The sequence below is a fragment of the Balaenoptera physalus genome (assembly GCF_965194825.1).
Source record: "Balaenoptera physalus genome assembly, chromosome: 5".
In the NCBI taxonomy this organism is placed as follows: Eukaryota; Metazoa; Chordata; class Mammalia; order Artiodactyla; family Balaenopteridae; genus Balaenoptera; species Balaenoptera physalus.
In genome coordinates this window covers 131477687-131503754 of record NC_138884.1, presented here as the reverse complement: position 1 = coordinate 131503754, position 26068 = coordinate 131477687, and the positions used below count along the sequence as shown (strand labels likewise).

Here is a 26068-nt window from a genome sequence, read left to right as displayed (position 1 = left end):
AGCAGAAAGAGAAATTAAGAAAACAATCCCATTTACAATCGAAACAAAAATAATAAAATACCTAGGAATACATTTAACCAAGGAGGTAAAAGACCTGTATACCAAAAATCATAAGACATTGTTGAAAGAAACTGAAGACACAAATAAATAGCAAGATATTCTGTGATCATGGACTAGAAGAATTAACATTGTTAAAATGCCCATATCACCTAAAGCAATCTACAGATTCAACACAATCCTTATCAAAATCACAAGGACATTTTTCACAGAAAGAGAACAAAAAATGTATATGGAACCACAAAAGACCCTGAATAGCTAAAGCAATCCTGAGGAAAAAAAACAAAGCTGGAGGTATCATGCGCCCTGATTCTGAACTATATTACAAAGTTAAATTAATCAAAACAGCATGGTATTGGCAGAAAAACATACATAGATCAATGAAACAGAACTGAAAGCCCAGAAATAAATCCACACTGGGCAGTCACATGCAAAAAAAGAAAGAAACTAGACCACTGTCTGACACCATACACAAAAATCAACTCAAAATGGATTAAAGATTTGAATGTAAGACCTAAAATCAGAAAACTCCTGAAAGAAAACTTAAGCACTATGCTTTCTGATATTGGTCTTTGCAAGACTTTTCTGATATGCCTCCTCAGGCAAGGGAAACAAAAGTAAAAATAAACAAATGGAACTACATCTAAATGAAAAGCTTCTGCACAGGAAAGGAAGCCATCAACAAAAGGAAAAGACAACCTACTGAATGGGAGAAGATACTTGCAAATGATATATCTGATAAGGGGTTAATATCCAAAAAATACGTAAAGAGCTCATATAACTCAATAATTTAAAAAATGATTAAAAATGGGCAGAGTATCTAAATAGATATTTTTCCAGAGAAGACATATAGATGGCCAACAGGCATATGAAAAGATTTTCAACATCACTAATTATTAGAGAAATACAAATCAAAACCATGATGAGATATCACCTCATGTCTGTTAGAATAGCTATCATCAAAAAGTAAGAAATAACAAGTGTAGGCAAGGATGTGGAGAAAGGGAATCTTCATACACTGTTGGTGGGAATATAAACTGGTGTACCACTATTGAATACAGTATAGAAATTCCTCTGAAAATTAAGATTAGAACTACCTTATGATCCAGCTTTCCTACTTCTGGGTATTTATCCAAATAATACAAAAACACTAATTCTAAAAAATATATTCACCCCTATATTCATCATGGCATTATTTACAATAGCCAAGATATGAAAACAACCTAAGTGCCCGTCAATGGATGAATGGATGAAGAAGATATGGTACACACACACACACACACACACACACACACACACACACAGAATACTACTCAGCATAAAAAAAGATGAAATCTTGCTGTCTGCAGCAACATGGATGGAACTTGAGAGCATTATGCTAAGTGAAATAAGTCAAACAGAAAGACATACTGTATGATTTCACTTACATGTGGAATACAAAAAACAAATAATAAAATAAATAAACCAAACCAAACAAAAACAAACACCCAGATACAGAGAACAGAGTAGTGGTTACCAGAGGGGAAGGGGCTCAGGTAAGGGAGGGGAGAGCAAAATGGGTAAAGGAGATCAAACGCATGGTAACAAAAGGAAACTAAACGTTTGGCAGTGAGCATGCTGTAGTGCATAGAGAAGTAGAAATGTAATGTTGTACATGTGAAACTTATATAATGTTATAAATCACTGTTACCTCAATAAAAAATAAAGTTTAAAAAAGTAAATGGAGTTATAGAAGAAAACAACTGAGTATGAAAATATTGACACTTCCACGGTTCTAGAAACTCTAGATATGCAGCTAGAGGAACTCAGAGAAGGCAAACTTACTAGCATAAAGAGGAAGTGGTCATGGCAAAAAGTATGAAGGTATCCCAGAGAAAGGGATGTGGGCAAAAACCTTTCTAGTAAAAAGAACTAGTGAAGATATTTCATGACACTGAAAGTGCAAAGGTAAAATGTTGGAAACTGCTGAGAATGGCGTATGACGTTTGCTAAGGCACAGAAAAGATGCTCATTCTGTGTCGTAAGTTACATGAGGATAAGAAGGTAAGGACTATACAAACTACCCTTTGATGAGTTTTTAAGAAATAAAACACCTTAATTCTCAATGTTTCTAATGTTTTAAACTGTATGTACAAAATATTAGTTTTACTATATTTTTCATTTTCCTATACATTTATAATAAACAGTAAGAGACTTTTTAATATTTTGACAAACATTTTTCCAGGTCACAAAACAAAGGTAATTTTCCCCATTAATCTTTATAATCATCAAGGTCACTTCTGCAGTGTTTCTGCTTGCATGGTCATTGTTAATGGTACCACACTATTGTGAAAAGCAAGTCCATACTCTCAGCATGACTTCTGCTCTGTTCCTAACAGAAAATACTACCTGCTACAAGTCAACTCAGAAAGGAGGTTAGGAATAAGTTCTAAGAATAATATATAAAATTACAATCCATAAGATCATAAAAATTAAACTACTGCCACAGTAAATAAAGTGTATTTATCAGCATAAGTGCTTTGGCTGACCCTCAGACATGTACTAACATCTTACAAAAATATGCCTAAAAATAGGCCTCATAACCTACTGATAAAATCAACAGGTTTTTAAGGAAATGTGGCTACTGTTTCTGTTAAATGGAAGTTATCTTCTCATTAGGCTATTAAAATTACTACCGCATCAGCACTGGAAGAAAGCAAAGTTAAAAAAACAGGTATTATAACTTTTGTACAAAATTTTACATAAAAACAATAATAATATAAGACACCTTCTTGCTCTTTTGCCTTTTCTCTCTTTGGCTGTGTCTGAATCCACGATATCTGCTCTAAGGCAGTCCAAAGTTCCTGAAAATGAGAGGTGTTCTCCGCAGTACATTCGGTAGCAGAGAGGCATTGCATCCTGGGACTGGATCCCTGTATGACTCAGAAGAGGTTTGAAAACAACCTAAAAGGCATAACACATTTATATTACCTCAGCTTAACAATTCATCACTTATTGCTGCTTTTTTCGTACACTCTATCTCAGTACATATTATTAACTGTAGTGTGAAGGGGAAAAAAAAGGCCTTGTATAATAAATATAGCTCTAATTTTACTTAAAACTTAACAGTATTTTTGAGCACCTACTATGTGCCAGTCATCTTCAAGTTAATCATAAGGACAAAGATTCCTTGATCCTACTTAAGTGAAAGTACAAGGTAAATAAAATTGTGAATTAGTTTAAATCATTCTACTTCTTGCTTTTAAAAAAGGCTTGAATATCTACTGTGTTTCCATAACAATCTGCTATAAAAGGTTCACAAAAGAGTCTATCAATTTCCTGTGTTAATATAAAAACATTTCATATGTTATATTTTTAATATCTGGTCTATTTTTAAGTGGTATCATTTGGTTGCAAAATAACATTTTCTGACAAAGAACTTCCTTTACATTTTAAGTATCATATATGCTATGGAAATATTAATACACCACTCTGGTTAAATCTCTAGTCAACTGAACTTCATAGCTACTAAGAGGTAACCCAAATAGAAGCAACTATATGTGTGCAATAGTAGATCACTATAATCTTTCTGACTACTCCTTCTCTGCTGCACGGTTCCTTTTCCTCCTTCCACATCCTAAATATAGATGCTATCTATCCGGTGCTTTCCTTGACCCCCTTCTAACTCTTTCACCACACATTCTCACTGAGTGATCTTTTCCTGAAGCTTAAAAAATCTATCAAAATGGAGAAATGCCATTTATGCAATGAAACTCAAGTCTGCACTTTCACTTGTCTCTACATCATTTCATTTGTTTGTGCTTGGGAAAACAGGCTACCCTTGTGAAGGCATGAAGGCCTAGAATGAGAGAATTCAAACAATTCACCCCTCACTGGAAACTTAGGGAGTATTTTTCTCTCCCTTGAATATTTGCTTGGCATACGCTTTCTTGGGTTTACTCTTTCTTAGATTTGCTCTTTCATCCTGATGGAAACACTCTTCCCTCTTTAAGGTTCAAACCATCCTCCTAATCTTTGTTATCTACTTATGCCCCTTAGTTAATCCTGCAAACCCACCAGGTATTTTGGTTCTTTTCTTTTCCATTCCAGTTTATCATCCTGAATGGCTTCTTTGGCCATGCAGATAACTCAACCAATGCTTTAGTTCCAAAGTTATGTGACTTCCTTCCCCCCCCATAATCTTGCCTTAAACTCCTTTTCAGCAACTTCCAAGAGTGTATATTACATTTCATCACCTCACTTTTCTTGCTACATCTGCTTTGGATCGATCCTCTTCTATTCCTATAGCTGAGCTACTAAGGACACAAGAGGTTCTAAATAACTAGACCCTCAGCACTATTTGGCAATCCTTCTGGGGGTCTGGTGAGCTCTCTTTCACATTCACTCCAACCTTTCCATATATCTAAATCACCTTACACAGTTTTTTATTGTATTACTTAATATTAATGTCTCTGGTAGATTTTAGAGTCTTATATGTAAAATAGTATACTTGTCTCTAAAAATGTGTATTGGATGCTAATAAATACAATGAATGTATATACAGGCCAAAATAGACATAAAAAATATTTCTTTTCTCTCTCTTTTTAAAAAAAGTGAAAGAATCCCTAAAAACTACTCCAATGTATTAGAGAAGTAAATCTCAAGAAAGTTTAAAAGTGCTTGACACACTTCTTAACATAAATCACCTCCTATTGTGAGAGAAAGTTGAGGCTATCAATTTGCAAACTTACCTGTACAGTTATGAACTGTCCTTATTGCCTTCCCAAACGTTCTCAGGGGAAAAAGTACTTTTTATGTCAAAAAGTATCTCTCTCTATAAATGACTTTAAATTCCAACACTTCTCATCCCTCCCTGAATCTTTCACTATCAGTTTACCCTCCTTTCTTTTTTCTTTTTCTTTTTTTTTTGATCAGGACCTCCCTAATTCCTCCTAAGTAAAAAATATGCTCGAGTCTCTTTCATCCTGAAAAAATAACACCTCTTAATATCCATATCCCACTCTCCCACCTGCCTTCTGGTCACTCAAACTAGAAAGTACATTTCAAAGGATTTTGTTCTCTACTCCCTACATTTAGTCAATTAAATAAGATCGCCACAATATTTCTCCTTTACCTATCAAAGCCATAACCATCTAAGCTAAGAGCTTCATTACCACTTGTGTGAACTATATTAACTCATCTTTTCACCTCTAGTTTCTGTACTTCAATCCATTTAACACATTGCTACTCATATAACATTTCCACATGTACAGTTCCAGGCACTTTACTCCTCCGCTCTAAAATCTTCAGTGCCTCCCCACTGCTCGCTCAAGTCTTCACATAGCACTAAAGACTATAGGAAATGATGAAATTTAACTTTCTAGTCATGTTATTTTGCCAATCTCTATCTCCAAATAACAAAAATGTTGCTATACGAGACAACTAACTATATGCCACTCTTCAGTTTAATGAGTATCTATAGATGCTTAATTTGTATTTATAATTAACCCATGTACTTTTTAAAGGTTCCTCCTTTTTTCATGAAGGCTTTAGGCAGACAGGCAAGGAAAAAGATTTTCACTAGAATTCCACGGTGCACATACTTGATGGTTCCAGCTGCTAAGTACTGCTCAATGCGAGGTCACTATAATTAGGGAAAAACAGACTGGCTCACCTGAGCATCAGCAAGCTGTACAGCAGGAAACCCTTGGTTGGCTTCTTCTACACCTACCACATCATCCTGACTAGTGCTATGCTGAGAATGTGTCCCATCCAAAGTATTCTGGTCACTAGACAAGACAGTGTTGAAATCTGAGGCTGAGGGTATTGTAGGAAGATTGGGTGCAACACCTAAAAGAGCAAGTGTTCAAAAATAAAATCTAAATTACTGGGAAATGAAAACAACATAAAGGGGCACAGCAAAGTAAACTTATGAAACTTGTATTATAATTGTATTATCAGACCATTTAAATTGAGAAGGGAAAAAATAGCACTTTCAGTTTATTTTACAGACATGATTTATTAATAAAAAATGAAATTAAACTTTATTTTCAGAATATATCACTCATCCTCGTACATGAAGTATGTATTAGAGCCAGTCACTCCAAAATATAAAACTTTAGGGCTGGAAGATCTTTGAAAAAAGCATTTGATAGCCCATCAGCTTTGCACTGAGGAACAGAATTATAGACAGTAGCAGGGCTACAAAAAGCAGCTGCAGCAGGACAAAAGCCATAGGCATCACAGAATCCCACATATAAATTTCTTCCCCACTATGCTTTCCCAAGGTGGAACAAAAATGAAATGGCACTATTTCTTTCTTCTGTACTCCCTTTATCCTTTAACTCGCCAGGCAAAGGACCTGTGATAGAGAGGAAATGTTCCTTTCTGGTTCTTTTGAAATTTAAACTCTATGCAGTAGTGAGACTAGCGCCAGAAAAGTGCTGAGAGCTGGCAAAAGCACCATCCTTCTATCTTCTTCAACCAAGGGCCAATACTAAGAATGAGCACGTCTTAGCGCTCTTAAGAGTCAGAATTAGGATCAGTTCCAGACTCAAAAGTGGTCCATGCACTGGCAAAAAAAAGGACTGAGTAAGTAGTCATGTATCAACTACTTTTCATAATTTCATATTTTTTGTCTGAAGAAAATTTACAAGTGATCCAATGGCTGTTACACAGATTAATTTCAGCTGCCCTCAGTAACAAGGTTCAAAGGCTACCTCACATATTCTTTTTAAAAATATATATACATTTTTACAATAAAATAATAAATGCATCTAGTGAATTTGGAAAAACAAAAAAATAGCAAAGGATAGGAAAGAAAGAGTGGCTCCATTTATGTTACTGGAAATAGCCAATATTTCTTTGTGAATTCTTTGCCTGTTTTCCTGCTACTTATAAATATTCCTTTAAAATTAATAAATTTTCCTCATTTGTTTCCCTCCTTGAGGGCAAGAATCTTACTTTATTCCTTTTAGTACTCCTTCCGATTTAATTAAATACTTAAGTAACTATAAAGAGTATATAGATGCTTGTCATTATTCCTCAGAGGACTCTGGATAAGCTGAGAGTATTTTCTATATTGTAGGTACACGATGCTGTAATTATACTTTGCATTTTTTCACTTACCTCCTCTTGGTGTTTTGAAAATTAAACCACACACATTAAATGGAAGTTTTAAACTCTTTAAATTATATATAATCTCGCATTTGACATATTTGCCTTTCCACAAGAACACTGAGCGACTGCTTACAACTCTCTCAATTGCAATATTAGCAAAGGCATTTCATAAATGAGCCAATTTCAACTAAACAGTACTTAAACGTTTGAGATTTTTTTAACCATCCTCTGAAAAACAGGATTTTAACATAACTTCACATGTACCCCTTAGATGGTTAAGTAAAATAATGTGATAGCTCAATACCTGTTGGGAGACTATTGTGTCCTGATTTTGTAACAGGAGATTCTTGCACCACACTTCCTCGATTACCCACAGCATTTGACATCCAATTATAGAAACTCACAGATGATGGCTCAGATAACAAAGGGTGTTCAGATAACATATCAGTGGCCATTGTGTTTCCTGAAAATAAAGTTTTACTGAGTATAGTATTACTTATGTACTAAGGAGCAGAAAATGTGATTTATTTTTTGAAAAGTCAGGTTAAATTATCTGCCTTTTGCATGTCTTTAAACTCACTGCACGATGTTGGTATTTGGACATTAAGGCATTAATAAATAATTTATTGCTATCATAATGGGAAAAAATTCACTGCTGACTGGCCTAGACAGCATTCCACACCATGCCTAGGTTGATAGTAATGGCAAATGTTGCAATTTAAAAATGCAAACTAAGGGCACGAGACACCAACAAGTTATAAGCAGAACAGTTTCTCAAAATACTTTCTCAAAGAAAAGGTGTAGTACAAAAGACTAGGTATGCAACCAAAGTATATATCTAAATAAACGTAAGTCCTGTTTTTGTTTTCTTAATCTCCCACAGAAGTAAGCTTATAATTGTCAAAACTAAGGATATACCTGTTCTCGTTAGGGAGCTACTTTTCACCGCTGCATTACTTCTTTGAGGGGTCCCTTCCAGGAGGTTGTGCAAGCTTGGGAAGCTTCCAGTCAGGTAGCTGAGTAGGCTCTCCTTCCTTGGACTCTCCTTAACTGGCACGCCTGTACGTCCCACATGCACCGGAGAATCTGTGGCAGTGTCACCACTGGTATAGCTCAGAGAATGATACGGGTGAATGCCCTATAAAAGGAACAACACGGGGCTCTTTCTTATGCACATAAAAATGACTACTGATAACCATGACTACTCACTGTTTTTATTACTAGTTATTGTTTACATTAAAACAACTGTGTCTATCTAAACAGTTTGTGTCTATTAGAATTATGGTGAATCCCAAATGTATGTAATAATGTTTTATAACTCTACAGTACAATACAAAGGACAGCATTTATTATCATTCATTTAATTTTAACAATGATTAATGCCCTTTAAAATCTGAAGAGGGAGTCTGGTGGTAAGATGTCTATCCCCAAATTCTTCATACTATACTACTCTTCTTGGTACTCTGATAATAAATTTCTGTGTTAAGACCTGATTCTCTGTAAAGCTCTAATATACCAAAAAGAATTTCCAGCAATTCTCTGAAGAAAAAAAAAAAAATCAAAAATTACACAATTGTCCAATCTCTATCTGTTCTGTCACATCTAAGACTGGAATTCCAGATCAGTTTAAAACAGTACAAAGAAAGACCATGCAGACAGAAAGATCCTGAAAAGCAGAGATCTGAAACAAAGCACTTTTAATTTTAATTCTCTGCACTTTTGTAATCCATAAACAAAGGAATGTTCAAAAACATTTCTGAGAGAGAACAGCATTATAGCAAACACCTAGGGACTTCCCTGGTGATGCAGTGGTTATGAATCCACCTGCCAATGCAGGGGACATGGGTCCAATCCCTGGTCTGGGAAGATCCTGCATGCCGCAGAGCAACTAAGCCCGTGCACCGCAACTACTGAACATGCACTCTAGAGCCCACGAGCCACAACTACTGAGCCCATGCGCCTAGAGCCCGAGCTCCATAACAAGACAAGCCACCGCAAATGAGAAGCCCACGCACTGCAACGAAGAGTAGCCCCCGCTCGCCACACTAGAGAAAGCCCGCACGCAACAACTAAGACCCAACGCAGCCAAATAAAATAAATAAATAAATAAATTTTTTTAAAAATAGCAAACACCTAAATATGATCAGAGCATCTGGAAAAACTATAAACCAGGAAAAATTCTGAGACAGATTAAGGGGTGGAGAATTTAAAGTGTCCCGGCCTTGTAGCTATACTGCAGAAATAGAATAAGCCTATAGCCCAAACTTTAAAAAATGTATATCAAATTAAATGTTTTAATTAAAAGAGCAATACTTACACAAAATAAAACTTTCAAAAGCACAAAAGACTAGTCAATAAAAAAGTATCTCCTGAGCTCCAGTCTACTAGATCCTTTCCCCGAGAAGTTCTCTTAACCATTTCTTATCTATCCTTATATAAATAATTTGACTATATAAACACATATACATATTTATCTTTTTTTAACACACAGATGCATATTGTCCTATACTTTATTTTTACTTGAACCAGTGCACTTTGGTGATCATTCCACATCCACTTAGAGATTCTACTTTATCTTTTTGAAGTCTTCATAGTAGGCATCCATATGAGGGTACACTAATTTATTAGTCCTCAAATAGTCATTTATGTTGTTTCCATTATACTCCTATTGTAAATGGTGCTGTAAAGAATGTTCTTGGACATGTGTCCTTGAGCATTTATGAGCATTCATTTCTTTAGAATCAGTTCCTGGACATGGACATACTGTTAAAAGGCATTACATTTAAAATTTTACATTTAAAAATTGACAAACTGTTCTTCAAAGAGGTTATGCCAGTTTACACTCCCACCCAGTACCGTATGAAACTGTCTGTTTTCTTATATCTCCACCAACATATACTATTAAACTTTCAGATTTTTCAAACTGACAGGTGGACATGGAATCTCATTTTATTTTACATTTATAATTCTTTAATTATAAGAGAATACATTTTCATATTTGTATATGAATTTCTCTGTGAACTGCCTTTATTTTCTATTTGGTTGTGCCTTTTTAGTGATTAGGAAGAGATCTTTACACATTAGGAAATTAGCCCTTTGTCATATGTCTTTCCATTTTGTTTACAATACTTTTTTTTCTGTGTAGAAATTTTATATTTTAATATAGTGAAAAATACAATTTACCTAATGGATTCTTGGTATTAATTATTAATTTAAGATTATACCCAGACTGTCAAAGGAAGTTAAAATATTAACTATTTGCTGTTTTCAGTGCTCAGAAAAGGAAACTACCAAAAAATAAGTAACTCACAACAACAGCAAATAACTTACTAAGTGCTTACTATGAGCCAGGTATTGTTCTAAGCATTTTTCATGTATGAACTCAATTATTTCTTACAGCAACCTTCTGAAGGAGGTTACTATTATAATCTCCATTTTTAACATATGAGGAAACTGACACACAGTGCAGTTAAAAACTTAAGTCACAAAACAATTAAGTGGCAGGGGCAGGATTGAAACCAAGGCAGTCTGACTCCTGAGTGGCAGTCAACCACTCTGCTATCCATATGTCTTATTTTATCAAGCACTGGTTAAATTTCTTAAAACAAAAAAAATGTAATTAAGGTCATAAACTAGCCTAACTCAAACTGTATTTTGATCATGTACTACCTATAAAACTTCTCATGAAAACTAATAACTGTAAGCTGATCAACATTTCAATATTGTTTTTTATTGAATACAATATTCAATAAATTGAAAAGAGAGCCCTAAGGCTTGGTAGTTAAAGTAGTCCTTGTTCAATATTAATTACTGACTGTTGATATAATTTTCAAAGAAATGTATAAACTAAAAGTTACTAATCATGTTAATTTCAACGTAAACACTTGAATATTTAGGGCAAATACCTAATATTTACATTTGAGATAACAAAAGTTTAGGTCTTCTCTGTAAGTCTAAGTAACTCTAACCAAAGGCAGCAACAATGTACCTTTATTTTTAATGCAGAGTCACTATGGGTATGAGTCTTAGACAGTTTCCTCATTATCTCAGCTCCAGTTACAGGTCCAGAACTACCAGGTGGAGGCCGGTTGGCTGTTCCCTCCAGCAGCATTGTGTGTTCACTGACTGTGGCTGAAACAGTTCAAAACAATAAGTGGGCTATAGATTATCATATAATCTTGAAACAACAACTCCAATGTTCCTGGTTGTATAACTAAACTCAACTTTTCATATTTCTTGAAAAACTAATTGTGCACTCTGCTATAACATTCACTCTTCTGTCTTTTTATTCTTCAAACCCCAGTCTTCTAACTCAGTCTCAAGAAAGGAACAAACAGCTTCTACTCAGTCTTTCACATGTCACCCAAATGGCACAGAAATCAAAAACTAATTCAACTATGCTGAAGGAAGTACAAAATGTTCACAGATTAACCTAGGCATTTGCAGATAATTAGAAGGGATGTTTACTGCACTATTCTTTCACTTTTGGGGTAGACTTGAAATTTTTTAAAATAATAAAATCCAGCCTATTACACATAACATATTTATTTGTTAAATACAAAGTTTTTCTAATTTATTTTTTAAAAGCTTGGTAAAGTATTATATGTAAATGTTCTGAAAGCTCTAATTTTAAGACTACTATCCTTTTCCATGGTACTTTTAATTTTTTTTCAAAATATCACAAGATAAATTTTCATTGAATACTATATATCATGATAATAATAATTATCCTTTGAAAAAGCATTTAAGTATGCATGTATATTTCTGTAATGCATTATCTACTGCCTATGTTCTGGCACAGTCATTATAATGACAGAATTGTGGGCTGAATGCATACCTCTAAACATTATACAAATTCAGAACCAAACAGGCACCAGGTAAAATTCAAATTTAAAAGACTGGTATAGGGAGCATGATAAATAGACAAATAAAAATATAAATTTCAAAAAGAAATTCATGTGTTTCACTCAAAACATTCTAGTTATACAAAGATGTCTGTTAATTGTACTGGATAGATTAGGAGAAGAAATCTTCTGTATTTCACAAAATTAAACTTAGAAGTCAAGTCTGTATAAAGATTCCAACATTATTACCACTTACTTGGACTAATACAAATCATAGTTGTATAATTAAGCCATGACATTTTCAAATTTGGGACAAAAATTATTAAAATTATCACAAGTATTAGGTTACCAAGTACATAGTATCTAGCAAAAATATTTACAAAAGTACCTGCATCAAATTCAAATTCTGCTCCGTCAGCACTGGTGTCACTCTGAAGACCACCTCCGTTGTCCAGCCCAAGCCCATCTTCATGATCGTGGTCCACAGCTGACTGAGGTTTCAGGGGCTGAGCGGGTCGGTGTAAACTCACTCCTTTAAAGGCTGGTGTCACTACAATAAACTTCATCCACTGCCTTGCCAGTGCAACTAAACCTTTCTTTAAAGTTACCAAAGCAGGAAGGCCATCACTCTGTAACAACAATGACATGGTTAGGAGTAATCTTGCTGTAACAATAATAGTTACTATTTAAGTGTTCTGCATACATTTATTCATTTAAATCTCATAACTCCCATTTAGAGATGAGGAAACTGGAATTTATATGTTGAGTAATTTGTCCAAGTTTACACAGGAGAGTCACTATTTCAAGCTGATTATAGAACTCAATCTCTAAACACAATGTTGCATCTTTCTATCATAAACAACACAGCAGTACCAGGTAAATAAGAGACTAAACATGGGGTGTAAAGGTGGGATTTTCCTTAAGAAGCATTCAATGCACTTTACCTGCTTTGCTCAAATGAAGAATTAAATGTATTTTGTGCTACCTGGAATATTCATCAAGCAAAGAGGAAATTATTTCTTTCAAAGATTAGGTAACCACCCCTATTTTAACATTAAAAAATTAATAAATTACTATAGTTAAATGACAGACATAGAAGGATTTGTAACTGCTTTGAAACTTAAATATATGATCAGTAAGAATTACATAATTTAGAATATATTTTATTCCACATGGTGATGATTTTACGAAAGAAAATTTGCCTATTGGAGCCTTAGCCTAAGGAGAAAATATGCAACTCCTCTCCCTCCCCTTTCCTACAATTCCTTGTATTAGGAATAATAGCTTTGACTGAAGAGAGCCATTTACTAGGTGGCAGGAATCACCTCATTTACTTTCTGAGGAACATCAGGTCCCTTAGCCTGTCCTTTCATTCCTAGACTCAAGTAAGGAGGGTCATCTTGTGTTTCTTCCTCTTACATGGAAACCATATCCCGGCAGAGCATCCATCCGTGAGAAATGCCTGCCTATGACTAGATGGGCAAGTTAACCTTGCACTGTGGATCTCCCAGTCTTCAATTCACAGGGTGGGAGTAGAAAGCACTATATCAGCCTCAGGTCTAAGTACCTTTATGAAATCCATAATTTACTCCAGATTCTTTCATTAGAGGTTATCGGGAGCTTGACTGGCCATTAATGATACTGATACATTGATTACTAATTTGGCTAAAGATTCCTGTGTATTCTCTATTGACCAGAAACTTGGAGAGGAGAGGGAGATCCTCAAGCTCTAAGCCTCTAATCATGTGCTTCCATAGTGCTTTTCTAGTGCAGAGATATACTGTATTTATTCATACAGTTACATATTCCCCCCTCAATCATTAATTAGTCCTTATTTTATTAAACATTTCTGTGAAATTTGACTCTAATGATTACTCTCTTGCTTGAAATTCTTCATACCTTTGGTTTCTAAAACCTTCTTTCCCGGTCCTTCTACCTCTTCTTTTCCCTCCTCAGCACTCTGTGTACCTCTATGCACCCTCTCCATGCTCCTTTAATTTTGGTATTTATCAGGGATCCATCCCTGACCAGTTTCTCACTCAACATATCATCCCTAGAAGGCTCATCCATATCCGCAGCTTCTAACACTTTCATGCTGGCAACTCCCAAACCATTCATTTGAGCCCAATCTTGTCAATAGGCTGGATATCTAACCACGTTTCTCCTTTGGACTTCCCATACTCATCTCAAACCTTGTGGGTCAACGGCTACTCAACAGAATAGAGGCTTTTTTAAAGCTAACGTATGATTCCGGTAACTCACCATTGTAGCATCATCAATGATGGAATAATTTGCCTGGTGCAGGTAGTGATGTAGTATATTACACAGTAAACATGAAGGATTTTCTTGGAGAAAGCGGGCAACTTTTGTAAGTCTGTTGTATTTACTTCTTAAGGGAAAATGTACACTTTTATTCTGTAAAAAGCAAAACAACAGATTCAGAATGACACAGCAAAGATACAACAAACAAAAGATATCTAGAAATTAAGAACTTGCAGGTCTGATGTTTTCCAACAATGATAATAAGGGATCATTTTCAATAATAAACTTTGTATGATACCTTGTATTGTTGAAAGACATACCTCTAATGCTTCTGTCATTATGCATCCCATAACAGCACAAATTCTCAAGGTTCCCTCGGTTTCTAATTTGTTTAAGGATGACTTGAGTTGATCAATGGGAACAAGCCATGCACCAACAGCAGGAGTTGCAGTGCTTAAAAGGTTTAGCTGCCTTTTAAAATGAAAAAAAAAAAAAAATTATAAAAACAAGTGTTAAGATTTGTATTTCAATCTCCCATACCTACTGTACTTAGTGGCTATTTTATTTAGGCAAAATTACCTTTCCTTTTGACCACTAGATAAATTCTGAACATATAAGTAGGAAATGCAAAGAATAGATAACAGAAAATAAAGAAAAATATAAAAGTCTGTTAGAGGTGAAAAGAGTATATAAAAAGCTTATGGCAGGGTGACATGTAAAAATAAAACTAAAACCCTAGGAAAGAAGAAGGGTCAAACAAATTGGGAATAATGTCTATAGAAAGTATGAAGTAGGAAAGATGGAAAAGAAACTGGCAACCCTAATACTAGATATATCAGAAAAACAATTCAAAAAATACATGAGACAGAACTGTATGTTACTTAAAATAAAGAAACATCAAGGGATAGCAATATATTTTAAAAACTTTTTACCTAGAAAATGCATGTGCAGGAGATCTCACATTGGTGGGAGCAGCGAAACTAAACCAAATTTCCTTGATGGTCAACTTCATGCTACAGGAATCTGGAGGTGGAGGCATTAAAGGTAGATCTTTTTTCAAATCATCAGATTCAACTCCTTCATCCTATATAAAACAGAGTATCAAAAACTTATTAATGTATAGTCCCTTAAAACCACTAGCACAGAGTGTTTTACGAACAAAACCTTTCTATCAAATCAAGTTCTACAGATAACACCGTGATATAAAACAGGTAACATAAACCTTGCTCAGCCTAATCCTTATTCTGAGAAATACCTCTGGATCCTTGAAGCTCCAAGGAGCACAGTCTGAAAAACACTGCATTATAACGAACCATAAATCAGAGATCTTAGAACTAAAGTGTTTCTCTCAATCACTTCATTCAGTCACATTTGTTTAGGGATACTGTTTTTTTTCCTAGATGAGAGAAAGAAGTTTTATGACTTGCCAGAGGTCATACAACTATTAAGTTGGAGAATGAGTGACAGCATTAAGGTCTTCTGCTTCCTACTGCAATCTATTTTCCATTCTATTTTAATAGAATATTTCAAACTCCCAAATAAAGTGCCATAAGAAATACTATTATAGCCTATGTTCAAATAAATAACACTATACAATAAAAAATTCTTAGTTATCTTGGATGCTAGTAATCAGAATCTGTATTGAGAAATAGGAATAATATTTTTTAAACATGTAATCACCACTCTTCAGAATGCAGGGAGGTAAGAAGCATAATATTAAAGAAACAAACAAAATCCATTGCCTGTTATATCTGTTTAATAGGTTTCTAATTCATTTTTAGATATTCTTGGTAAAAATAAAGAAAAGATTGGCATTTTCTTGTGGGATGATTAAGGAATGAAGAGTATCCACAAAACAGCTTTAAATCCTAAATGTTACAAGACAATGTGAACCATAGACCCTAGTAATTTTAAAGTCAGCAGGCACTAAATATAAGTCCACATTCCCATATCTGCAATTCCAAAATCCACAACATTCTGAAAATCTAAATCTGTTTTTGTGGCATCAAAATCTGATATGAACTTGTAAGAGACTATTTATCCCACTTGGTGTTTTTATTCATGTCTTGCTGTAGAAATATTCAAATATTTCAAGATGTAGTGCTATCTCAGATTCCACTAGGAGTTTACGTAGCTTATACACACACCATATTACCTTTATTTTATTTTTTTATTGAAGTATAGTTAATGTACAATATTGTATGTTACAGGAGTACAATATAGTGACTCACAATTTCTAAAGGTTATACTCCATTTATAGTTACTATAAAATATTGGCTATATTCCCTGTGTTGTATAATATATCCTTGTAGCTTATTTTATACATAATAGTTTGCACCTCTTAATCGTTTATAATGGAATCTAAAAAATACAACAAACTAGTGAATATAGCAAAAAAAGAAGGAGACTCACAGATATAGAGAACAAACTAGTGGTTATCAGTAGGGAGAGGGAAGGGGAGAGGGGCAGTATAGGGCTACGGCATATTACCTTTCTTTTAAAGAAAAAAAAATCTGAATTCTCAAATACATCTGGCCCATGGATTTCAGACAAGGGCTGTGAGCCAGGCAACTGAGTACATACAAATATACAGAAGACAGTCTAGAGGAACTTGAACTTTAAAAAATGGGAGAGGGGCTTGTAGATAATAAGCAAGTACTTATAACAACATGTGAAGCAAAGTAATAAAAAACTTGGTTTTAGACTGACTGAATTTTTGGTGCCTATGGCACATCTAAATGATGATATCTAAAAGGCCATTGGATACAATTCTGAAGCTCAGGTAAAGGGTTGATGCTGAAGGCATAACCGATGGGAAAGAGCAGTGTCATCAAATTATGGACCTGGACTAGGAAATGAAACAAGTGAGGGAGTGGACATAGAGCAAGAAGAGTAGCCAAGAACAGAACAGGGGGGGAACACCCACATTTATGAAGGACAATGAACTGCGTAAGGAAATGGACCAAGAAAAGTCAGAGAACCAAAAGAAAGCAGCATTACAAAATTCGAGGGCTTCCACCAAGGAGAAAAGGATCAGAGAGATTAAGGAAGATACCTGAGTTTCTGTCAAGTATTTTAGAAGGTGAAGGAGAAGGAAAGAACAGATAGGTTCTTCCTAGCTCTTTGTTCAGTGAGCAGCTGCTATATATTTTAATTTCCTTAATCAAAGTGCTAATCCCCACCCAGCTCTCAAATACTTCCGAAGACCTCACAAGAAAACTGCGATTAAAACCCTTTACTATGCATCAAGTCAAAATAAACGTTTCAAAAATAAATTCCTAGAAACCTGGGTTCAGGAGTGATTTGCCAATGCATACTAGATACCCATGACACATTTCTTAGTTAAAAGGTGGTTTCTTTCCTCTTCAATTGGTCTAATTTTCAAATGATCAGAAGTGTTACGTGTGTTTAAGAACAACATTTACCAAGTTCTTACTATGCTGTAGACACCGAGTTAAGCCTTTCATATGTACTGCCTCCTTCAATCTTCACAACTCTAGGTCAGTATCACTATAATACTCCTATTTCAGAAACATAGGAGACAGTAAAAAAAAAAAAAAAAAAAAATGTGCCCAAGGTCACCAATCAGGTAGTAGTACAACTATTCTGTAGTCTAGAATTTTGAATATTTTCATTATTGCTGTTACTATATTCATCACCATGAAATTATACCATAATAAAAATAATAAATGAGTTGCATGTAAGGTGTTCTTCAGGCTTCCAAATGAAATAGGTAGATATTGACAAAAATATTTAAACTTACATGAAATACTACCAATAACAAAACTGTTTATTTAAAAAATGAATTCTGCTAAAATCCTTCAAATAAGATAAAAACAAAGCCTGCTTTTCTGAAATTCTATTAATTCATTAATTCAACAAATATAATTAAGTACTTAACATAAGCAAAATATTATGCTAGGTACTATGACAGATATAAATATATCTATAATATGGTGCCTACATTTCAGCAATTATACTCTAGTAGAATATAATCACCAAAATGCCTTGGCTACCATTTAAGCAAAATCCACAACATGGAAAAACAAGGAAATATACCACAGAAATTAAATGTGAATTGGGCATGTAGTTTTCTATTTTATTTTCCCAAATCATTATTATTATTAGAAATTCACCAACTTGTTCATCGGAAACAGAATTTCCATTTAAGTCTGAAGAAGGGCTTGTTCGGTCACAAGGAATATTATCATCAGAGACATCAGTATTATAGCCGCTGCCAGTTGGAGAATCAGAAGAATTATTGGATGTCAGCACTCCACCCCTTTCCGTGACATTAGCTTTACCCATAATTCCAAAAGTATTATATAAAACAGCACCAGACTGTCTTCCTCCTATACAAATGAAATAATTTATTTATTAAAAACACTGAGTGTCTCAATGCTGTACTCTATAATATCCATAAAAATAAAAAATAAAAATCTCATGAAGATTTTTTTTCTCACCAAAACTTTGCCCTTATCTACAAAAGTGATATAATACTGCAATATCAGGTAAGGAATTATAGGCATATACACTACTATTATATATGACTAAGCCTAAAAGTCTTATACACAATTCAGCTTTCCTATTTTAATGTATTAGTCAGTAATGTAAAAGAAAATAAATATGTCAGTATCGCTGAATAAAGGATTTACAGTATTTTCATCGTATACGGCAAGGCTCTACTAATCAAAGATCCAGTTTCCAAAGATGCAAACTTCCAAAAGTTAAGAGGCTTTATATTTTATTTGAGAATTTTTTCTGAACTATGCACTGCTTTGCTCAGGCATTTTACATGTCTAGATGCTCTGCTAGTTTTGAATCACACAATAATTTCATTAAGTTCCACTTATGCAATTGGGATGGTGCACCCACTCCTAGTAAATAATCCCAGATGCCACACTTTCTGCTTGAATATGCTGATTCAGGTTACTGAAAGTCATGATTGTTCAAAACTTTTCAGCAATGTGTGGCCAATTTGTTCCCCACTTAAGCAGACATTTTTATAAAAAGCTTACCTTTTATGGTTAAATTTTCAAGTCCACATTCAAACATTATCCAACCCCATTTTTCTTGGCTGGGACCTATTCGAGTTACATCTGGAACAGCTTGCTGATCAGTTTCATCCACAAAAGCAAACTCATCCAACTCTTCAAGAGTAAATAAAACTTTGGACTTCTCAAAGGGGATAGCAGTGATGGCACAGGTACCAATATCTATTATCAAAAGAAAACAAAATGACCATTTTTAAAGACAGAGGTTTGTATATTTTTTTAAAAACAACAAATAATGTAAGCATTTGGCACAGTGGTTGTCTTAAAAGATATCTTAGTATTCTGTCAAAAAGAAAAATAAACAAATGAACCAACCAATTTCTAAAATAGCGCTGCCTAATGTCATACTACTTAAAAAGTGCCAGAATCACGTTGAAGTTAGAGGGAGAAAAGAAGATTCCATAATTAACAGATAAGTGCTCAGAGACAGGATAAATTCATTTCTGAGAGATTATAGGGTACTCTAAAAATCTAAACTTAAAAAGTTCCTGAATAATTCAGCTTCATAGTAAACTATTTTTAAATACTTTCTCATTTTACAAAATAAAAAATTATTTTAATTAATTACCTAGCCTTAGGAAAAACATTATTTTCCAGGAAAACCATAGCTTTCACTCAATGATTGCTTTATGCTAACATATTTTATATAACAACTCATCACAGATATTGCCATAATTCCATCCCTTTCAATATGCAATATGGGAGCCAACATCCTGAGTGCCTGGCAGAGATTTTTAGTTTCAATATGCAATATGGGAGCCAACATCCTGAGTGCCTGGCAGAGATTTTTAGTTTATCTTACTGTTTTTTCATTTCTTTCTCTGATTACAGCTAATGAATACAGAAAAGCAAAAAGAAGATTAAAAAACACATGTAAATTTACCACCCAGAGATAACTTGCTTACGTTTGAACTAAGTTTTCTTCTAGCTCTTTAGAGATCATTTTACAAATCCAGCTTTGGTTCCCACCTTTCATGTAGCAGTCAACCATGATAATTTCCTCAGTTCATTAAAAATTCTTCAAAGATATTATTTTAAGAAGCACAGCCATGTCTATTATTCTTATTGCTGCTATATTTTACAGATTTGACTACCTGCTTTTGATACCACTATTAATTCTTTTTAACAAAGTTGTGCCTACAGGATGATTTTAAAAAGAAAGAAAGACTATAAAGATCATACTCTCTCTGTTCTACAGTGAGCAAACAGATACCATGAAGAAAACAGATGCGAGATAGAAGCAGTTCCTAATTTGGGGCCATACCACCCACCTTCCCACCAAAGTTTACCTTCCATCCTGCGTAGAATGTGAGTAATGAATAGTTAAATACTATGTGTTCAATATATACAGAAATACCTTTCTCTTTCTTATATTGATAAAATACTCAAATTGTAGCAATTTTTAAAGGAAAAAAAATTATGTTTCCCTTTGCAAAATCCTCTTACATTTATACATGTCAAAGAAAAATATGTTGTAGACTCCTACCTGTTGTATCAAGACCCCTCAGTTGCCCATGAACTCGATGAATGTTTAACTTGGCTGCAATCTCTTTGCCTTTTTCCGCTCCAGCATTTGATCTGAGAGATCCTGATGACTGAGGCTGCATCTTAGTGGCATGAGCATACCTATCAAAATTTGATGTTCTACCAGGGTCTGCACTGTTTGAAGTCTCTTCAACCACACCTCTTTATGAAAAAAGAAAGAGTATGATGGTTAACATTTAAATAATATATAGTTCAGTAAAAACATTTAACTAGTATTTAAAAAAAAAATTCCACTATTTTAATTAAACCAATATTAATAACAAATTCTTCAGTGTTTACTAAAAGATAGCATGAATAAAAACAGTACAGGGCTTCCCTGGTGGCACAGTGGTTAAGAATCCGTCTGCCAATGCAGGGGACACGGGTTCAATCCCGGGCCCGGAAAGATCCCACATGTCACGGAGCAACTAAGCCCATGCACCACAACTACTGAGCCTGTGCTCTAGAGCCCGTGAGCCACAACTATTGAGCCCACGTGCCACAACTAGTGAAGCCTGCACGCCTAGAGCCCGTGCTCTGCAACAAGAGAAGCCACAACAATGAGAGGCCACGCACCGCAACGAAGAGTAGCCCCCGCTCGCCGCAACTAGAGAAAGCCTGTGCGCAGCAACAAAGACCCAACACAGCCAAAAATAAAAAAAACAAATAAATAAATTTATTAAAAAAAAAAAAAAGTACAAACTTTTTAAAACCTACTTTGCTAATCTTAAAGTGAGATTTGAAATTCCAATACCAGTTCTGAGTTTTAACATTAGAATTTCCTGAAATGTATTAAAAGGATCGTTAAGGCTTGCTTTTACATCCAGCAAGATAGTCATGGCTCAAATTAATTAACTCTTTCTTACCTGTTCATACGAACTTGTGTAGCAATTCTGTCAAAACACAGTGCTACTAAGGAAACATGAGTCACACTTCTACTAGGAGCCGAACTCGGAGATTCTTCCACTGAGGCTTGTAACAAACATAAGTTCACCTAACACACAAAATGTCACATATTTCAGAGTTGAAAAGTAAAAAGTTATCACTTAAACATAAGATATATAGGAAAATGAAAAACTACCATTAGGAATGGCATATCTATGTGTATGAGAGTAATGAAGGCAAAGCTTATAAACTCTCATAAAATAATAATTAAATTCTTACTGGATCAATGTGAATTATTTTAGTAAATATTACCCAACATTCTGCTTAAGTAAACTACTTATATTACATTAAATGTTACATTAGATCATCAAGGAAATAAAATATATATTTTTGATATTATAATCTATTCTACCACCATTCAGTTCAGTAAATACAAAGGATAAAAACCACCAAAATATTCTCTTTCAGGAAAACTTGTTTAAATATTAAATATTTACCTTTGGTATGCTAACATTAGCCTGAAGACCTTTAATTGTTACATTATCTTGCTTCATTATAAGATTTGTCTGTGCTTGTCCTTGGTTAGTCATTCCTATGGTAGAATGTTCAGTTTTTGTTCCTCTAACATCCTGTTTGGAAGATAGCTAAAAAGATTGAAAGCAGAATTATTATTTCACAGACCTTTCGTAATTTCCATATCATCTACAACAGCAACTTGTTATTCACTGTGCTCCTTTATACTCATCTAGGTACCAGCTGCCATCTGGTTTAGCATTCCCAGTCTTAAAGTCCGAACCTTAGAAAAGCTAGAAAATAGACTGGCAGCCCCAGTGTTGAGAGAAGTGATACATAATAAAGCAAAATCAGCCTACATAAAAACATGTACTTGAGAACATATTTGGTTTCTGATAATTAGTTCCTTGTTGGCTGGGAATATTTTCAAATTTCTTTTGATTTGTACTCCTCTAGCCGAACTACCTATCACGTGAAATGCCAATATATTTTGAATAACTGGATCACTAAAAACAATCAGCTTTACTTTCACCTTGCCTCTGGTCCCTAGTCCAAATGCGACTCAGATAAATCTGAAAGTCAAGTGGACCATCACTAGATGAGGATCAATCACCAGGATACGACTGCTGAGAAATTGGCTTTGCGACTAGGCCCACAGTGTTAAGTAAACTATCGCACACCAGAAGACAGTGACTTGATTCACCGAGGTGAACAAAAGTAACCTCAAAAATATTAAGATACAAGTGATCTAATCACAGAGGAAAGCCAAAATAATATGCAGATTTGCTTTCTTAGAAAATGAATGTACCAGTCCTAAACAATGCTCACTCACTTAGGACCAAAGCTCTTTAGGAAAGGCTTAGAATTAAACTACTTCCAAAATAAAAGAAAAAATAATGCTACATTTTAATAAATATTTTACTCCTCTTATGCTATCTCTTCTGGAGCCAATGACATATAAAGATTATTTAGAAATGTTCACGTATTCCAATTTAAATGACTAATAAGATTTTAGTATATTCAAATTTTTTTCAAGTTTGGATATTATGTACCTGTGAAGAATACTCAATTTGCCACACTCACTGAACAAAAAGTTCTTACATTTTCTGAGAAAGTAGTCTTGCTGTTTTGGACAGCTTCCCTGAGGACTTTGACATGTAGATCATCCACAATTGCAGCTGGATGTCTAGTACTAGCACAATGAACCATGGCTTCAATATACCTGAGGGAAGAAAAACAGTATATGAAACATTTTAATATCACTTAATACTATGATCTAGTTTATCTAATCTATCCCATTATGTTCCATTCTAGATTTTATTCATCTTAGTTTTGTCTCCCTAGATAGACTATATCTCCTTGCAGGACAGACAATTATTATTTCCTCTTTATACCTTCATTAACCAGACAGTAAGTAGTAAGAATATCAAACTTAATAATTAGTTCCTGGGTATTTGATAAATTTTATGCTTATCAGCCCAAAAGCAAAAAGTAGAAAATACAATGTAATATAATTATTATAATATTGCAATATATAATTATTTAGGCTGAAAAAGTAACAAATGATAACTGAAACATAGTCCTTTTAAAATATATTTTCATTTTTATTTAATCAAAATAGCCATCATCATTCTTTTTCATGAAAATACTATATCACATACACTTATTATTCTATAAAATAGTAGTTGTAGTTTTAGACAAAACTAATACCTGTCTAAAGCTTCAGCCACTAGGGGAGTCAGAACAATATCAACGGTTCCTTTTACTTCAACTATGGCTGTTGTTCTGGTCTGAGAGACTGGTTGATCCAAGGTCCACTCTTCTGTTAATGTTTCATCATCTGTGTTATCAACAGCTTTCTTTTCCAGAGGAGTATATGGTGTACTATACAATTTAACAAGCAAAGTATATATTAAAAAGACCAGTATATATATGAAAAAAATAGAAGTTGGAGCTTCCTTAAGATGAGTGACCCTTAAACTTATACTTATTTCAACTAAAAATTTCATGAAATTGGACTAGATATTATATGTCCCAAATACTCTTCAAGGACAAGACAAATGAGGCAGTAAAATGCAAACTGATCAAAGATGGTTAATACATCAAATGACAAAAAAAAAATTTTTGATATATTTACTTGGCAGGGCTTTACCAAAATATGAAAATTATAATACTGAATTCTTGTTAGTTCCCAATTTTAATATGCCAAGTTATGGTTTGCATAGTATGTCTAAAAGAAATGTTACTGACTGCTTATACATGTTGGCAAAGCCATGAAAGACAACAGAGTTGAATTATTTGGGTCAATTTATTCATAAAATAAAGACTACAGTCAAGTAAAGAGTGGTTATTCCTCAGAATGAACTCTATGTATCTCATAATCAAGAAAGACTGACTTTAAACTTCAAAAGTATATAATTTTTACTTACTTTGAAGTTGATCCTGAAAGCTGCATCCCTCTGTCTAGTAAAGAGTTAGCTGTGAGCCCTTGTTTGATAACCTAGAATAATATAAAACATTACTTATAGACTAGAATTTTAATATTAATTATTCTGTAATTTTATGCTATAAACTGATACTTGTGAAATCCAAATTACCTTGTTAATGTGATTTTGACATGTATGATATAAATATTTAACAAATTGAAAAAAATCACAGAAAATATTCAACTGGCAATTTCATTTTCTAATTATTCAGACAAATGACAGAGTAGGGCTGTGAGGATTCAGCAACGAGAGTAGACTATACAACTAAAGCTTAAAAGCAAGTGCTTCAAATGTTTTTCCTCTATAGTTCCTCTTTAAATTGTGCTTTTCTTAGAAAAAGCTAATTTTAGAGTCTTGTAGCACAATCAACTTTTAAGTGGGAAAGAATCCCAGAGTAACATTAAATTATAGGAAAAGCTAGATTGTATTTTATATCCATGAAAGATAACAAATAAAATAAATAATGCACTTGAATAACCAAACTAAACCCCTTTAAATGCTAGCCTGTTATTTAGATTTAATGAAGAAAAATAACTTTCTTATGTTCTATTTTTGAAGTTGTTTAAAGATATGAATTCCTTGACTTATTTTCTCCAGAGATTTGACTGCCTAATCAAACTAGATTTATTGAAAATACTACAATAATTCTAACCTCTCACAGCAATTCTAACCTCTATTTTTCACAGCAAGTGCAATTCAGTGTTATACTGGAACATTCATTTACCAACATATTTTCACATGGAATAAAGAGAACATTTTAAAATGTTGGCATGGGTAACTTATCTTAGGCAAGATAAGAAATGGGCACAACCTTAAAATCAAAACTTTGTGACTCTATGTTTCGTCTTCCTTCAATACATATTACTCAAATGCATTTACCTCTAAGGATATTTCACTCCACTTATCACATTTCCGTCACTATTTAAGTCCAAGCCCATCATCTCTTGCACAGGCTGCGGCGACAGCCTCCTAGGTGATCACCCCAATTCCTCCTTGCGTAATGACAGTTCTGTCCCACTTAGTAGCCAAAGTACATGAGATCACATCACATTTCCTTAAAGCTCTCATGAATTTCCCAATGAAATTAAAATTCTAACTACTGATACCCTGGTCTACAGGTCCTTAATGATCTGGCCTTTGTTCAGGTCTCTAACCTCACCATGTGCAAAGCTCCCTGCTAACTCACTATGTCTCATGCACACTGACTTCTTTCCCACTTTAGAACTTCAGCAAGGCCGATGCCTGTGCCCTGAATATAGTATATAGTACCCCTAAGTCTTCCCTTCCTCATTTCCTCCTCATCCTTTAAGTTTCAGTTTAAATATTACCTCCTGTGATAGACCTT

The 26068-nt window shown here is 34.2% G+C and overlaps 1 protein-coding gene across 12 annotated transcripts in view; it reads right to left on the bottom strand.

Annotated features, from left to right (window-relative positions):
* BLTP1 (bridge-like lipid transfer protein family member 1) overlaps positions 1-26068 on the bottom strand; it is a 204277-nt gene that overhangs the window by 79327 nt on the left and 98882 nt on the right. For all 12 annotated transcript variants that reach the window (XM_082462683.1, XM_082462685.1, XM_082462692.1 and 9 more), the window contains 17 exons: positions 24667-24737; positions 23948-24121; positions 23339-23459; positions 22222-22368; positions 21706-21833; positions 20802-21001; positions 19280-19477; positions 18402-18613; positions 15194-15345; positions 14582-14732; positions 14262-14414; positions 12388-12628; positions 11144-11286; positions 8074-8293; positions 7460-7618; positions 5711-5886; positions 2825-3000 (listed from right to left, as the gene is read on the bottom strand). In XM_082462683.1, coding sequence (XP_082318809.1) covers positions 2825-3000; positions 5711-5886; positions 7460-7618; positions 8074-8293; positions 11144-11286; positions 12388-12628; positions 14262-14414; positions 14582-14732; positions 15194-15345; positions 18402-18613; positions 19280-19477; positions 20802-21001; positions 21706-21833; positions 22222-22368; positions 23339-23459; positions 23948-24121; positions 24667-24737 — 2822 coding nt within the window. The remainder of the gene's footprint in view (positions 1-2824; positions 3001-5710; positions 5887-7459; positions 7619-8073; positions 8294-11143; positions 11287-12387; positions 12629-14261; positions 14415-14581; positions 14733-15193; positions 15346-18401; positions 18614-19279; positions 19478-20801; positions 21002-21705; positions 21834-22221; positions 22369-23338; positions 23460-23947; positions 24122-24666; positions 24738-26068) is intronic.